Here is a 17,007-nt window from a genome sequence, read left to right on the forward strand (position 1 = left end):
GAATGGCCACCCTACCTGCACCCTGAACTGTGACCTCCACAGCACTCTGCTCCCTTAACAGTGTCATCCACAGCACCCTGCCCCTTTAAAGCTGACCTGCAGAAGTGAAGAAAAATGGCAGGTTTGTTATGGAAACCTGGTGTAAAACTGTGTCTATGTGGAGACAAAGGACCTGCAAGCTTCGAAGGGCCTGTGAGCTTCTATTGGCTGATAAGGTACATGTGGCCATGTATATAGCAGTTAGAGACTTTCAGGCTTGTATTGGCTAATGCAGGTCATTTTTGGGGAATATCTCAGGAATGGTACGTACTAGAGAGCTAAGACCAGTCTAAAACCTTCCCGGACACCTGATGTACCTGTGTGCCAAATTTTGTTAAGATCGGTCCAGTCGTTTGGTTGCGCATAAAGAACAGACAGACATCCAGACAGACAGATGTCCAGACAGACAGACAGAAACTTATTTTTATATATATATATATATATATATATATATAAGAGATATATGAGATAATTTTCAGTAAAAAGAGATCAGTTTTAACATTTAAATCCATGTTTCGGCTGGGGAGAGGGCTGTCAGGTGCAGACCTTTCTTTTCTACATTTTAAGGGGGTTGTCTCACTTCAGCCAATGGCATTTATCATGTAGAGAGAAGGCAATACAAGTCACTTACTAAAGTATTACCCATGGAAAGCCCATAAATTGATTGACCACATTGGATGACCAGGGTACATATGAAGACCACAGTACATCAGTCCTAGCGAGGTATAAATGACAGCTTGTAGTTGATGGGAGCATTTAAGAATCCTGCCATTTTTGGAGCAATATCAGCCTCCGTGAAGTCAGTCGGAGAAGTCAGTTTAAAATTTTGCAGGATTTTGGTGAGAAAAATGAAGATTTCCATTCGGGCCAAATTCTCCCCTGGGCAGATTCTCTTTCCTGAAAGTAATTATAATAAAAAACAATTCAATAATGATTTATGACTCTATGTGCGGTCACAAGTGTTAAAGCTCTACTATCACTGTGAAAAGGCAGTGCAATCTTCAGGCAGAGTGGTACAGAGCTGGAGGGGCTGAGCAGATTGAGATATATTTTTATGGAAAGATTAAAACATTATTCAAAAATGAAAAAATTCTAATAATAACTTGTAATTTATTCATTTAGAGCTCTGCTCCTTCTGTGCTCAATAGCCAAATGGGGGGTCCTGCTCAGTGATTGACAGCTATTTCTGCATACACACTTCCACAGGGAAAGCTGTCAATAATTGATATGAACTCTTGCTCTATAACAGATTGTACTGCATTTTCATGAGGACAGGTTCCCTTTAAAATAAAATGTCCAAAAGCTTAAGGTGCTGCTTCAGTGAAAGAAAAACATCATGGGCAGTAGTCTTACCCCTAAACCCACAGCTGTTTGTGCTGAAGGTCTCTCTGTCTTCCTTTTACAAGCCTGCTAAGTTACAAGCAAGCAAGCAACAAGCTAACTAATTTTATATTTTCCACTCCTCCTACTTTCTTCTTCCCTAGGACTTTATAAAGAAGCAAGTCTCCTCTACAGATACACAAACACCTTGTAACATACTACTGTATATTAAAAGTTATTTTAGCACTCTTTCAATGTCTCTTGGCAGGGAGGAAGTAAAGGACTAGAGTAATTTAAGTCTCCACCTGCTCTGTCCCAAATTTAATTGAAAGGCGTATTCACCATGCCAGTGCATGGACTATATAAGCAACATGAGTTTAGATGCATGTAGTAAAAGATTTTTAGTATATCAAAGAGGATACACTTTAATCATTAGATAATTAATATACTCTAAAGCTCTGTGCTTGCTATCAATGATTATAACAATATAGGGTTTACATGCACAGGCTGAAAATATGTACAGACAGAACTAAGACAAATTTATCCACCCTAGTCAATCATCTATGAGCTAAATGGTCAGGCTGATACATGTTAGCTATACTGATACATTGTAACAAAATGGCAGTCTAGGAGAGAACTGTGTGCTTCCTGTCTCCATCGCAGTCATATGCTTTGCCTTTCTGGTCAATATTCCACTGCACATACTCCAGGTCCTACCTGCTGAAAAAGGCATCAATGCATCATTCTTCTTGAAATTTCCATTGTCATCTAAGAAGTGGTTCGGATCAAACTTCCATGGAGAGGAAAATTGTTTAGGGTCACGATGAACAGTGCAGAGTAGAGGGTAAATCTCTGTGCCCTTAAAATAATGAATGTTATAAAATGTTACCTTATATTAAGGTTTATAAATTGACCCCTTAGTGACCAACCTATTTTGCACAATTTTTATTGTTGTGTGCTAAGAGACATAATTATTTTAGATATAGCAATATGAAGACTATTTGGTAGGTATGTTGACTATGCAATTCCTTTGTATGGTCAAATTTTAATTTGACACTTGAGGTTTGTTGTGCATGACTAATAATGTCAACGGCAGATCATAATAGGATGGTTTGGGGTGGCTGCCCGCCACTGGAGAGCACAAAGCCGCCCAACCTGCATCACTCTAATAAAACCTTCACCAATATGAGTGCTAAACAACTTATGGTCTGCGAGCGAAGGTTTGCATAGCGTAGGTGGGACCTGCACCAGATATTGGTGGCATATCCTAATGATATGCCACCAATCTTCGAGCTGAGATAACCCTTTAACTATTAGTTAATGTCCAGTTTTACAGGATTACTTCTATGCCCTTCGCCATGTCTGCTGCTCGTAATACTCCTCTAATGGTGGTTTATCCCCATATGCAATATGAGCAAGCCTACCAATACTGCCTACATGCTTTGGTACGTTAACCTTTATTGCTTTATTATATTAATGGTAGTATAATGAGTGAATTTATGTACAGCATAAGTATACCCCTGTGTATGGATGTATAAGTATGTCCCTATGTACGGTATGTATGTGAAATGTATCTATGTAAAGTTATGCCTATGTATATGTTTGTAATACGCATGTATGTACAGTATGAATGTGCCTCTGTGTATATAATATATATATATATATATATATATATATACAGTACAGACCAAAAGTTTGGACACACCTTCTCATTCAAAGAGTTTTCTTTATTTTCATGACTATGAAGGCATCAAAACTATAAATTAACACATGTGGAATTATATACATAACAAACAAGTGTGAAACAACTGAAAATATGTCATATTCTAGGTTCTTCAAAGTAGCCACCTTTTGCTTTGATTACTGCTTTGCACACTCTTGGCATTCTTTTGATGAGCTTCAAGAGGTAGTCCCCTTAAATGGTCTTCCAACAGTCTTGAAGGAGTTCCCAGAGATGCTTAGCACTTGTTGGCCCTTTTGCCTTCACTCTGCGGTCCAGCTCACCCCAAAGCATCTCGATTGGGTTCAGGTCCGGTGACTGTGGAGGCCAGGTCATCTGGCGCAGCACCCCATCACTCTCCTTCATGGTCAAATAGCCCTTACTTTCAAAGTTTTCCCAATTTTTCGGCTGACTGACTGACCTTCATTTCTTAAAGTAATGATGGCCACTCGTTTTTCTTTACTTAGCTGCTTTTTTCTTGCCATAATACAAATTCTAACAGTCTATCCAGTAGGACTCTCAGCTGTGTATCCACCTAACTTCTCCTCAACGCAACTGATGGTCCCATCCCCATTTATAAGGCAAGAAATCCCACTTATTAAACCTGTGAAGTGAAAACCATTTCAGGGGACTACCTCTTGAAGCTCATCAAGAGAATGCCAAGAGTGTGCAAAGCAGTAATCAAAGCAAAAGGTGGCTACTTTGAAGAACCTAGAATATGACATATTTTCAGTTGTTTCACACTTGTTTGTTATGTATATAATTCCACATGTGTTAATTCATAGTTTTGATGCCTTCAGTGTGAATCTACAATTTTCATAGTCATGAAAATAAAGAAAACTCTTTGAATGAGAAGGTGTGTCCAAACTTTTGGTCTGTACTGTATATATATATATATATATATATATATGTGTGTGCTTATATGTGTATGTATACCGTATGTAAACTTCTGCTTATAGACACATAAGCTTATTTGGGTCCAGGGGTGGACTGGGAACTAAAAGTGGCCCTGGAAAAAATGGTAAAAGTGGCCCCATGTTGCAGGCGGGTCCAAATTGACAGAAGGCAAGGCAACATAATTAGGCAGGGACAACAGAAGTAGGCAGAACCAGCAATACCATAGTGCAGAGCAATATACCGCTCCAGCTGAACCAAAAACCACAGTGCAGCACAATATACTGCCACCAGCGCCACAGTATTCAACTGTATCACTGTCCTGTGGACATCGATACAGTTGAATTCAGGAGGGCACCTACAGCTGCTGGTCAGGTCCGTAAGAGATAATCGGATCATTATGTATCTAGCTGGCAGCCGTGAGGAGGGCTTAGGTGGTTCTCCTATGCATCTGCCCACCAGAACCCCAGTAGACTGGAATTGCTGTATTACAGAAAATTAACAGTTACTTAGCCCTGATTTAACACCCATTGCTTGCTTCTATTGTTTGTACTTATGATATGGTATCATTATAGCTCACTAAATATAGCCGTTGTTTCGTGATGATATGTAATGTTCATTGATATCTCAGGGCTGGTCAGTATGAATGCTGATAGCATGTACTGTATCAAAGGTTAACTGGTGTATGCTACATCTGTATAAAGAAATTATTAAATATCCATCTAATTATGTTTATGTGTACTATGGGGGAGATGTATTAAACTGTCTAAAAGAAAACCTGAATTTAATGCTCATAGAAACCAATCACAGAGCAGAATTCATTTTATATTGTGATCCTTATATTCTGATTCTGTCATTTCTTTTTTTAATGCATAGAGATAACAATTATGTGTTCTTGCAATATATTTTATTAGGGAATTTTGTTAAATAAAAAATAAAAATAAACTGCTTCTAAAGTGCTCACTTTAGTAGCTGTTTACCAGGAATAATTTGTCTATGGCATGTACTATACACTAAGGACAGATAACTATAAGATGCAGAGGCAGGCTTCTTAGCCTGCCTCTTCTCTCCCTGACAGTTTCCTCCCTGTATTTGGCTTTTAACAATGAAACACCCATCTGTCTGTTTCCCTCTGCCTCTAAAACATATTTTCAGCACTAACTGCTGACAGCACCACTCTCCTCTACTTTTCTAACTTGTCCCAGTGGCTAGTTAGTTCAATACCGAGAAGGTACAGGGGAGCAGGCATGTCAGCGATCAGTGCTGACTGATACATGCCTTTTTTTCTGTAAAAAGTCAAAAACTTCTGCCTAAGTCCCTGTATGTAACACATTATCAGCACTGATCGCCAACAGCCCTGATCTCCTCTATCTTCCAGGCATTCACTAACTAACTGACTGCCAGGATATTCTGGGAAGATAGAGAGCAGTGTTTTCAGTGAATAGCACTGATAGAAAGTTTAAGAGACAGAGGGACACAGGCAGAAGGGGTAGGCAGTAAAAAGACAAATATAGGGAGGCAGCTGGCCTCTGCATCTTACAGTTAGCCATTCAGTTAGGATACTTTGACATCAGCGTTGTGCTGTCCGGTTTTGATATCAGGCTCAAAACTGCAGCACAACACTTCACTTTTGTTCCCATTTATTGTCAATGGGGGCACAACTGAACAAACCGAAATGGAGTGAGTGCAACAGAACACGTTCCTTTCCAGTTTGTTGCGATCCCATGTCGTTGCAAGCAGCGTTTTTGTGTGGCATGGGAAACTAAATATCTGGCACCAAAACAATGTAAGTCAATAGTGCCGGATCCGGTTTTTTCAGACGCGAAAAAAAAATTATTATCCGCCGCTTATTGACTTACAATTGTTTTAGTGCCAGTTCCAGTTAATTCATTTTGGATATAATATAACTGGATCTGTTGTAAACAGATGCAGCCGGTTGTATTATTTAAACGGACGCGTTTTGCTGTGGTTTTGAGATCCCATGCCAGATCTCAAAACCGGATAGCAAAATTGCAGATGGGAAAATAGCCTTAAAGAGATGCAAAAAGGGGACTGTATTATTAGAAAAGTATACTAAATCTCCCAATAAAGAATATTGTAAAACACTTAGAATCTTAGAATCTCTACACATAAAAAAAAAAAAATTAAATAACAGTTACACTTGTTTTCACAAAGTAAGTATCCCCTTAAAGGGGTTCTCTGGGAATTAAGAAAATTAAAATACTTAAATTTCACTTTATTATAAATATATTCCCAAATACCTTTAATTAGTTATAATGGCCCAATCAATGCGCACAAAACCTGTCCTAATCACACAGGAGGACAAGTTACTTCACATCACTGAGGAAAAGGAGCTGCCTCATCCTCCTCTCTGCTCTACTTGTCAGGAATTATGATCCTAAATACAGTTTAATATGATCTTCAGCTGAATCTCTGTGGGAATGGAGTACATGAGGAGACATTAATACAGAGAGGATGGACAGGACAGACTGTGGTAATGTGGGGCTGTGGTAATGGAGACTGCATACAAGTGCTACTGCTCATCAGCCACATCTCCACCCTCCTCTCTGTACTTCATGTCTTCTCCTGAAAATTTTTGCCTGAATATTCACCATAAATTAGCAAATTCGAGAATTTGTGATCTCCAGTCATTGTTTACTTGATTCCAAAAATCGGCAATGTAATATATTCGCTATAAATTCACAATAAATTTGCGATTAGAATATTCAACAATATTTGCGAATACGAATATATAGCACTATATTCAAAATATTAGCAAATTCTCGAAAGTTGAAATTTTTGCAATTCAAATTTGTGATTCGAATATTCGCGTTCAACACTACTGAAGATCTTATCTGTATTCAGGATCATAATCCCTGACAAGTAGAGCAGAAAGAAGGATGAGGCAGCTCTTTATCTCAATGTTGTGAGGTAACTTGTCCTCCAGTGTGATTAGGACAGGTTTTGTTCACATTAATAGGACGGCGGCCATTTTATTTTTCCTAATGATTGTTCCCTAGACAAAACAAGCCTTTATAACTAAAGAAAGGTATTTGGAAATATATTTATAATAAAACAATATTTAAGTATTTTCACTTTCTTAATTCAAAGAGAACCCCTTTAAGTTATGATTCTGTTCTCTTCTCCACCCTAGTGGTCTCACTGTGGTATCACATATAATGCACGAGTAGCTGATTGATATATTACAGGAGGCTCATACCTTTGGGATCTGATATCCTCTAAACTGAATATCTCTCGTCACCATATGAGGTAGATTCAGAGGGAGAACATCACAGAATCGCTGGACCTCATGGATAACTGCCTGAGTATAATGCATTGCCATTCTGTCTTCAAAATTTGGGGCCCGGTCTTGTCCAATTACTTGATCAATTTCCTTGTGGATTTTAGCTGAAATGATAGATACATTCTATAGATGCAAATAGAAGTGGTCCAGTGAAGGGCTACTAAAATGGTGGAAGGTCTTAGGCACAAAACCTGTCAGGGAAGACTTAAAGAACTTAATTTGTCGAAGAAAGGCCTTGGGTACAAGGCCCTTGGTAGATCAGCTACCTCTGCTTGGTCCAGATGAGTGTTACCAGTTTGTGGTGTGTCTTTGCACATTCTAATACTAATCAATCAGTGCTGCCAGTGTCAGGCTGTGCAGGGAAACACTCACAACTGGTAATACCCATCTGGACCCTCATTCTAGACCTTATTCTAGAAAGAATAATAGCGGAATGACACAGCATAGTCATAAGTGTAGATGCTCCAAAATAGTAATTACATGGGGATGCACATAGTTGCTAAAACAGTCATGCTAAGAGAGGTTACAGGCCCTCCTTATACAGGCCACACCAAATCGATAAACGTTTTGCATGGCTAGACTGGAGGCCAGGGTTGTTACTTTAGTTTGTATCCACAGAGGTTGCTGTATGCACAAAACTATCTTTAGACTGGTACTACAGAATAATTGGCCTTTTGTTTGAGTGACCACCGTTTTCCTAAAAGTTGTTTCATGCAAAAAGTGGTATCTACTAATAAGGTGACACTCACCTTGTATTTCAGGATACTTTAGTAAGATAAGCATTCCGTATCGCACAGTGGTGGCCACTGTCTCAATACCCGCTAGAAACAGATTATGGGTTGTCATTAGGAGGTTTCTTAAATTAAACTCAGTTTGAGGATTATTTTTCTCCTGTAAAGAAATCAAAGCTTAATTCATCTGTTCAATAATGACTATTTGTTAGAAGGTATGTGCCCCTCTCAAACTGTTACTGGTGCCTTACAGCTCTACACATCTAGTCTCCTATGATTTTTATTTTTTATTTTTTGTATTATCTGGAGTGAAGGCGTGCACACACAATTTCATCCTGGCTTATAATGCCATTCCCTGTCCTTGTGTATGTCAATCAAACCAAAATGGGCAGATTTTTGGTGTGAACACTTTGCCCTATTTCAGATGTGTTTTGACCTCCTTAAAGGAGTTGTGCCACTTCAGTACCACAGAGGACATAACTGCAATTGTTTTATAATGTACTGTACTGTTATGTTGTACACTGCTATGTAATGTGACACCCCTAGTATACTTAAAAGGATTTACTAGGATTTTATAACTGATGACCTATACTGTGGATAGGTCCTCAGCATCTGATCGGTGGGGGTCCGACAATCGGAACCTCGCCGATCAGCTGTTTGAGAAGGCACAGCTTTGTACATTGTATAGCGGCTGTGCTTGATATTGCGCTCAGACTTATTCACATGAATGGGGCTGAGCTGCGACTAGTCCATGTGATCGATGACCGTGTCATCACTGGCCTAGGAGAAGCTGTGAGAAGGCTGTGGCGCAACTGCGAGTGCCAATGCCTACTCAAAACAGCTGATCGACAGGGGTCCTGGGTATCGTACCCCCACCTATCAGTTATAAAGTCTCAGGAAACCCCTTTAAGCATGAGACAGGCATGATCATAGTTAACAATCCTGGCCCAGTCTCTTGGTGCTTAAGGTGTGGGCTGGCCCCTCCCTCTAGTTCTAGGGAAAAATTCTAGTTGTGCTAGGAGTAGGAGTGTGTGGACATGCCTGGAAGAAGCAGGAGCAAACAGCATGTGCTTCTCCTCTAAGGCATTCAAATTTAGTGCAGAGAAAGAGTGAGAAGAATTTGCGAATTTTCATGGCCACAGCTTGACAGTCAGCAAGGTAATCAGCATATAGCCTTACAGACTTTGCTGCTGCATTGGTGTAACACGTTAAGATACCATATGCACCCCGGATAAGTAGATTCAAGAGCTACATTTCAGTCAGCAAGGTGATTAGCGTAAAACATTCTCAGGCCCTGCTGCAGTGGAGGAATAACAAGTTAAGACTCTCTGCAGACTTCAGGTAGGATTTGACCAGCCACATTATTGGAACCACATGCCACTGTGCAAATTGCAGACATTGTGACAGATGTTGGTTAATAGCCAGACATCCCAGTACTAGAGACTGTAGCAATAGAAAGAATAATCTGAGTGCCATTGTTTCCAACTACCGCTTTAGCTCATGCTTGGACATATGGGTGGAATTTGCACTGTGATAATTACTGGATGTACTATAACTCCTATTTGGTGCACAGTAAGGAAAGACTTTTTTGAAGATCAATCTGGCCAGGTTACTGACTCTACTAACACCACTGGCCATTGCATTATTTTATTCCCTGCCCATCACCCACATGGACATTTAGCATTAAGGGCATTCTCATTCAAAAATAGGTAGGGTATATACATGTGTATGTTTACATGGTGTGTTCAATAAAAACATGCTAACCTTTAATTCTTTGTGTGTTATTAGTTTAAGCAGACTGTGATTGTCTATTGTTGTGACTTAGATGAAGATCAGATCACATTTTATGACCAATTTGTGCAGAAATCCATATAATTCCAAAGGGTTCACATACTTTTTCTTGCAACTGTATATATATATTTAGAGCCTACCTCTTTTGAATTATATTGACTTTTTATTTATTTTCATAAGAGCCAGCACTTGCAGTCAGGACTCGGCTGTGTACCTACATCTGAACGTCAAAGGTCACTTGTCAGATGACAGTGAGGTTTGCCTTAGGACTGGTTGAAATGAGGTGTGAAGATAGCTATTTATGTTAACGTAAATTGGAGAAACAAAGCTTGAATAGAGGTGGAAGGGTGCAACATGTATTGTCTACCACTGGCAATACTGTTCAAAAACCTCTCCAGAGGCGGTTTAATCATATCTATATGCTTCAGTGATGCAAATGCAATCAAAATCTTATATCCATGACTGAAGCATGAGTAACCAGTATTTAGTGCTGGAAATTTCTCATACAATTCATTCTAATTAATAAAGCTGTTCAGGTGACTAGCAAAAAGTGTTCAAGAATATATACAACTCCAGCTGCTCTGACTTATAACTACTGATATACCATGACCTGGATGAATGAGGACCTTCACAGACTTACTCATAGTAATGCGCACTTCCACCTATTAGATACACATGCTCAATTCCATCCTTTAACTGCCACTAGCCCTATCTACTGTAAAAAGCTGTGACAGTTACAAGGACTTTGCTGCAGCAGAAAGGACATGCCCCCTGAGAAAGGACACACACCCTGAGCTGCCAACCTTATATAAATCTAGCAGATAAATTATAGCAAAAAATGGGGAGATCTCTGGATCCATGTGAGGTACAGGGCTGGTTCTCGCTTTGTTAGAAAGGGATTATTATGTACTATATGATGTCTGATTTACATTTTTTACATCAATCATGGCATAGCCCCTTTAACTCCTTGTACTGATTTGCATATGGCACGCGCAAGCATCAAAGTTAGTTTTTTATCGTATCGTATGTTCTTTGGGCGAATAGGAACATTGTTAGGGGGGGAACAAGTTTCCAATAGGTTTCCTTTAATTATAATCAAGCTTCTAGCATATTACATTAATCCTTAGGCCATCACTAAATGATAGTGGGGCCCCCTGGGTCCCCGACCAGTCAGCAGAATGAAATGCTACTGGGATAGCAAGAACATGCACTGAAACTGGCAGTGGGTGTGGACCCACTGTGCCAACTAACTTTTTTGACTTTGGGTTAAGCCTAAGGGCGTTGTCCTGGCTGTTCAATGGTTTTTACCCTTTAACCCCTGTACAGGGTCTGGATATCACTTGCAGGGAACCAGCCAGGCCGCTTTCTCCTGGAGTAGTCCTGGTGTAGTTGGCTGCTGACCCACGGTGGTCAGAGAAACCAGTGTAAAGCACCAAGGACTGAAGCAAAAGTGTAGTTTGAACACAGTCCAAAGTCAGGGCAGGCTGAGTACTCGCATATTCCAAATAACAATTCCAAGGTTGGAGCAGGCAGAGTACGTGCATAGTCCAGGTCACCGTTCCAAGGTCAAGGTGTGCGGCAAAGAGAAGAATCAGTAGACAGGCAAGGTTCGTTACACGGGTATTTCAGACAACAGATCACCTTTGCTGGTTTCTAAAGACTGGACAACCTCACAGCCCAGATGAGGAGGTGGATCCACAGCCCAGCTACATAAATAGGAAGGTTGATAATAAGCTCTTTAACCAGCAGCTGGGCTGATAGCGCAAGGAAAGCATTAACTCTAGCAGTGATGAAGGACATCTCACTGAGCACTAGTCCCACACAGGGAGAGTAGAATAATATCCGCGCCTGCCTGGTACAGCAAAACAGCAGTGGGCATAGACCAACAGCATGACATGCACCTTCAGTGTCTCTTGTAGCTTCCCCATACACTTACATGTTGGGCTTGGGCGAGCATATACGTGTTTTTAATGGGGTGACAGGAGAAAGCGTATCTCTGGGAAGAACAAAAGGATTGAGTACTAAAATTCAGTTGGAAGCTCCTAATACAGAGTAGGTTGTTGACTGTTCGCACCAAAACAAGAGTTCAAACAATAATACTCTAGTGTGCAATACCCAAGACTGCTGAGACCATTCAATTGGCTAAGGCTAGTTGAGCTGCAGCGCCAGGCAATTCTCTACTCCTATGGACATTGCTGTGCACTGAAGAGTGAGTGCCACAACACTTTTTTGTTCTACCATAAGTCTTTGGGGTGGAATATCTAGGAAAACTCATTTAATGGTGAAATCCATCTAAAATTTATTTTTGGGTAAGTCATAGACATATGTCAGAAGATAATGAGCTGGCACCACCACTATGTGAAGCTAAAAGGGCCAATGAAAATTACGAGAAACCTGTTCCCAACCACTGGAAATCTCTGGCACAGCATACGATGTCTAGGAGGGCGATTCAAACCAATCATGGTTTTTGATGGGCGGCTGGTGTACTTGGAAATTCAAGCAGGTGTCAGTTTACAGACTCCTTTATGTGGTGGATTGACCTGTCCTCATGGTACTGAATGTCAATATAAATATTTTGAAAGCATATACCCTTTAAAGAGAGTCTTCCAGTTCTGACAAAAGAGCAAGGAGAACAGTACAAATACACCTTTTTGTGGAGTTTTTTTCATCAAGAGTAGTGTGAATATGAGGTTTCATTCTGTCAGATTCTGCTCTCTCAAGTGAGAAGGTGCATGTGCATTAAGCTGCTTCACAGCTGCTCCCCTCTAGACTAAATGACATCTGTAGTGGTTTCCTGATTGGATGCTACAGCTGTCACTCAAAGCAAAGGGTAGGAGCTGTGAAGCAGCTAAACACAGAGAGCACTTCACAATGAAGCTCAGCCTCCTCGGCACTTGAGAGCAGATCCTGGTAGAATGCAGCTGTACATTTTGACTCACTACTGATGAAATTCCCCACAAACAATATCTTTGTGTGGCTCTCTCCAGTTTCTGTCTAATGTAGTTCACAGCTTAGCATAGTCAAAACTGCTGACAGTCTCCCTTTAAGGGCTCCTGCACACGGCAGGTCTGCAATGTACGGGCACTAAGGAGTGCTTCCGTGGCATTTCTGTCCATGCCTCCGAATCGCAAAAAAATAGAACATGCTCTATTTGTTTGCAGTGCGGACGGATCGTGGACCCAATCAAGTGAAATTGGTCTGCATTCATCAGCTCAGGTCACACGGAGGTGCAAATGCATTGGGGACCGCAATTTGCGCTCCCCAATGCATGGCACGGGCAGCACATGTTCATTTGCATGAGCCCTAAGAATACAACAGTTTCGCTATGACCTTTAGTAGACAGGCAAATTTACTAATGTAATTGCATTTAGACCTTGCTGTAAAATGTGCCAAATCTGGTGCATTTCTGGCACAAAACGTTGCATCAGTTTTTAGATCTACAGCTAATGTGACGAAAAGAATAATCCACTGTGTCTAGCTCACCTCTTAGTCTTTCACAGCTCAACAAAGAGGCACACAAGGGGGGATGTTTTTAGATGCAACAATGTCCAAAAAACTGTGCCAAAATTCTGGCACAACACAACCTAAATAAAAGTTGGTATAAAGTTAAAGGGGTTGTCTGGGTTCAGAGCTGAACCCCGGACATACCCATAATTTCACCCAAGCAGCCCCCCAGGATTGCGCGCGGCAAGGGTTCTTTTATTTACAATAACACACTGCTGGGTGGAGGCTTCCGCCCAGCAGTGTGTTTGGTGATGTCACCGGCTCTGATGGGCGGGCTTTAGCACTTCCCTAGCCATTTTACAGGCTAGGGCAGCACTAAAGCCCACCCATCAGTGACGTCACCGGGCTCACTGCTGGGTGGAAACCTCCGCCTGGCAGCTCTAAGAGGAGCCCAGTTCATCACTGGAACTCCAGAAAATGCCTTTGCCCTGCGTGATTTAGCGCAGGGCAAAGGAGAGCATCAGAACATGAACTGTTCCAATGCTCAAGTCAGGGGGGCTGCCTGGGTGAAAATGGGGATATGTCCTGGTTCAGCTCTAAACCTGGACAACCCCTTTAAACAAAAGTGTTTCATCATAAAAAATAAAAAAATACGAAACAGTTTGAGCCACTGTGATAAAGTAAGTGCATCTTTCAGCTGCCTGTCTAAGGGGGTATTAATACGCAATTTTTTGCTTTATTTTTGGGGAGTGTCTGCTTGGTTTGAAGTCATTTTTTTATGATGCATTTACAAAATTTAGAATGCCATTTGTCAGATGTGTTTCACGGAATGGGTCTTTCAGTCTAAAGTCTAATCGTATTTATTGCAAAGGTGTAGTCAGTTTGTACACTACCAGGGGACTGGAGAACTCTTTTGACTTTTTGAAAAAAGTTGCAATGATAAATCTGGCTAAAAATGTATACCTGCCTGTAAAACTTATGTTGCACCTTGGTAAATGCAAAATGCCAGGCATGATGCATCTAACCTTAAATATGGTGCAAAAACGTAATAAATGTGGTGCAAATGCTTACTCCGACAAAACTGTGTTTTTTTTTTTTAAAAAGGGGAAATAATTCAAAGAAAAAGAGGTCTGCTCTTTTTTTTATTTCTGGAAACAGTGCCACTCATGTACAGTTGCAATACAAAGTATGTGAACCCTTTGGAATGATATGGATTTTTGCACAAATTGGTCATAAAATGTGATCTGATCTTCATCTAAGTCACAACAATAGACAAGCACAGTCTGCTTAAACTAATAACACACAAAGAATTAAATGTTACCATGTTTTTATTGAACACACCATGTAAACATTCACAGTGCAGGTGGAAAAAGTATGTGAACCCTTGGATTTAATAACTGGTTGAACCTCCTTTGGCAGCAATAACTTCAACCAAACATTTCCTGTATTTGCAGATCAGACGTCCACAACGGTCAGGAGTAATTCTTGACCATTCCTCTTTACAGAACTGTTTCAGTTCAGCAATATTCTTGGGATGTCTGGTGTGGATCGCTTTCTTGAGGTCATGCCACAGCATCTCAATCGGGTTGGACTCTGACTGGGCCACTCCAGAAGGCGTATTTTCTTCTGTTTAAGCCATTCTGTTGTTGATTTACTTCTATGCTTTGGGCCGTTGTCTTGTTGCAACACCCATCTTCCGTTGAGCTTCAGCTGGCGGACAGATAGCCTTAAGTTCTCCTGCAAAATGTCTTGATAAACTTGGGAATTCATTTTTCCTTCAATGATAGCAATCCGTCCAGGCCCTGACGCAGCAAAGCAGCCACAAACCATGATGCCCCCCCACCACCACCATACTTCACAGTTGGGATGAGGTTTTGATGTTGGTGTGCTGTGCCTCTTTTTCTCCACACATAGTGTTATGTGTTTCTTCCAAACAACTCAACTTTGGTTTCATCTGTCCACAGAATATTTTGCCAGTACTGCTGTGGAACATCCAGATGCTCTTGTGCAAACTGTAAACGTGCAGCAATGTTTTTTTTGGACAGCAGTGGCTTCCTCTGTGGTATCCTCCCATGAAATACATTCTTGTTTAGTGTTTTACGTATCGTAGATTCGCTAACAGGGATGTTAGCATATGCCAGTGACTTTTGTAAGTCTTTAGCTGACACTAGGATTCTTCTTCACCTCATTGAGCAGTCTGCGCTGTTCTCTTGTCTTACCGTGGACTGATGAACAGCAAGGCTTTTGGAGATACTTTTATAACCCTTTTCAGCTTTATACAAAACAAGCAATGCAACAGCTCACTGCAAACCAAATAAAGTACAAAATTGCATCATAATTGCAAATGCTGAACTAATAAGTTAGAGATACTTAGCAAATCGTTTTGTACAAAATTATTTGAGCCCGTCTGCCGAACGTCAAGGCAATCTCTAGTTAGACGGGTTCCCAACACTAAATATACCTGTTATGTGCCATAGCGGCTATCATATAATTCAGAAAGTGCAGGTTCCACTTACATGCTGGATCCGCCTGAATTTCTGTCATTTTCGGTGCCAAAATGGCCTCCATTATATCCAGGGAAAGCAGTTACCAGCATGCACGCTGGGCCCACTCCACACCACCCCTGGCGCCACATGGTCACCAAGGACTGCAATGAGAGTCCACACACTATCTCTCTCCTGGTGCCAGATGGCTTCAGTGAGTGAGGGGGAGCGGGCCAAGCTATATACTAACATTAATTAAAATCAACCTGTGGGACAGAAGAGCTGGTCAGGAGTGCACGACTGGGGAGGCAGCCACACCTCCAGCACAAACTGCAGAGAAAAAAAAGGGGGTCAGTCAGCACATCCCAAAGCGCAGGGGCACGTTGCTATGGCTGAGAACAAGACTGTTAAACAAAACAAGCAATGCAACAGCTCACTGCAAACCAAATAAAGTACAACATTTTCAGCTTTATGCAAGTCAACAAATCTTAATCGTAGGTCTTCTGAGAGCAATTTTGTGAGAGGCATCATTCACATCAGGCAATGCTTCATGTGAAAAGCAAACCCAGAACTGGTGTGTGTTTTTATAGGGTAGGGCAGCTGTAACCAACACCTCCGATCTCATCTCATTGATTGGACTCCAGTTGGCTGACAACCCACTCCAATTAGCTCTTGGAGATGTCATTAGTCTAGGGGTTCACATACTTTTTCCACCTGCGCTGTGAATGTTTACATGGTGTGTTCAATAAAAACATGGTAACATTTAATTCTTTGTGTGTTATTAGTTTAAGCAGACTGCAATTGTCTATTGTTGTGACTTAGATGAAGATCAGATCACATTTTATGACCAATTTGTGCAGAAATCCATATCATTCCAAAGGGTTCACATACTGTATATAGGCTGTATCTGGTATTGCAAATTTGCCCTGTTTGCTTGAATGATAGTTGCAGTAGCATACATAGCCTATGAACAAGAGTAGTAATTTGTGGAAAAACATTGCAACTAACAATCCAAAACTATTGATACTGTAGTATTTATATCTAAAGTTCACTGGATTCTATAAAAGATTCCCTTTTACTCTGTGAGTGATTACCTCTTCCATTTTGATGAGGAAGCTGTCAATGAAATGTCTGGGTGAGCTGAGATCCAGAGTCTCCTGACTTGCCTTCACTCTCTCATTTATAAAATCAGCCAATTCTTGTGAGAGAGTGTTCATCCTTTGGTGAGGTCCTGGAACATAGTTCATGATTGTGGGCAGAATGCTCTGCAGCTGTCATGCC

The 17,007-nt window shown here is 40.9% G+C and overlaps 1 protein-coding gene across 1 annotated transcript in view; it reads right to left on the reverse strand.

Moving 5' to 3' along the window:
* Positions 1 to 468: 468 nt before the first annotated feature.
* LOC120978244 (cytochrome P450 2G1-like) overlaps positions 469 to 17,007 on the reverse strand; it is a 66,283-nt gene continuing 49,744 nt past the window's right edge. The window contains exons 5-9 of the mRNA XM_040406482.1: positions 16,821 to 16,997; positions 8,027 to 8,168; positions 7,194 to 7,381; positions 2,077 to 2,218; positions 469 to 936 (exon numbers count right to left, since the gene is read on the reverse strand). Of these exons, the coding sequence (XP_040262416.1) occupies positions 755 to 936; positions 2,077 to 2,218; positions 7,194 to 7,381; positions 8,027 to 8,168; positions 16,821 to 16,997 (831 nt within the window). The 3' untranslated portion in view covers positions 469 to 754. The remainder of the gene's footprint in view (positions 937 to 2,076; positions 2,219 to 7,193; positions 7,382 to 8,026; positions 8,169 to 16,820; positions 16,998 to 17,007) is intronic.

This window comes from Bufo bufo, chromosome 8 (genome assembly GCF_905171765.1).
Source record: "Bufo bufo chromosome 8, aBufBuf1.1, whole genome shotgun sequence".
In the NCBI taxonomy this organism is placed as follows: Eukaryota; Metazoa; Chordata; class Amphibia; order Anura; family Bufonidae; genus Bufo; species Bufo bufo.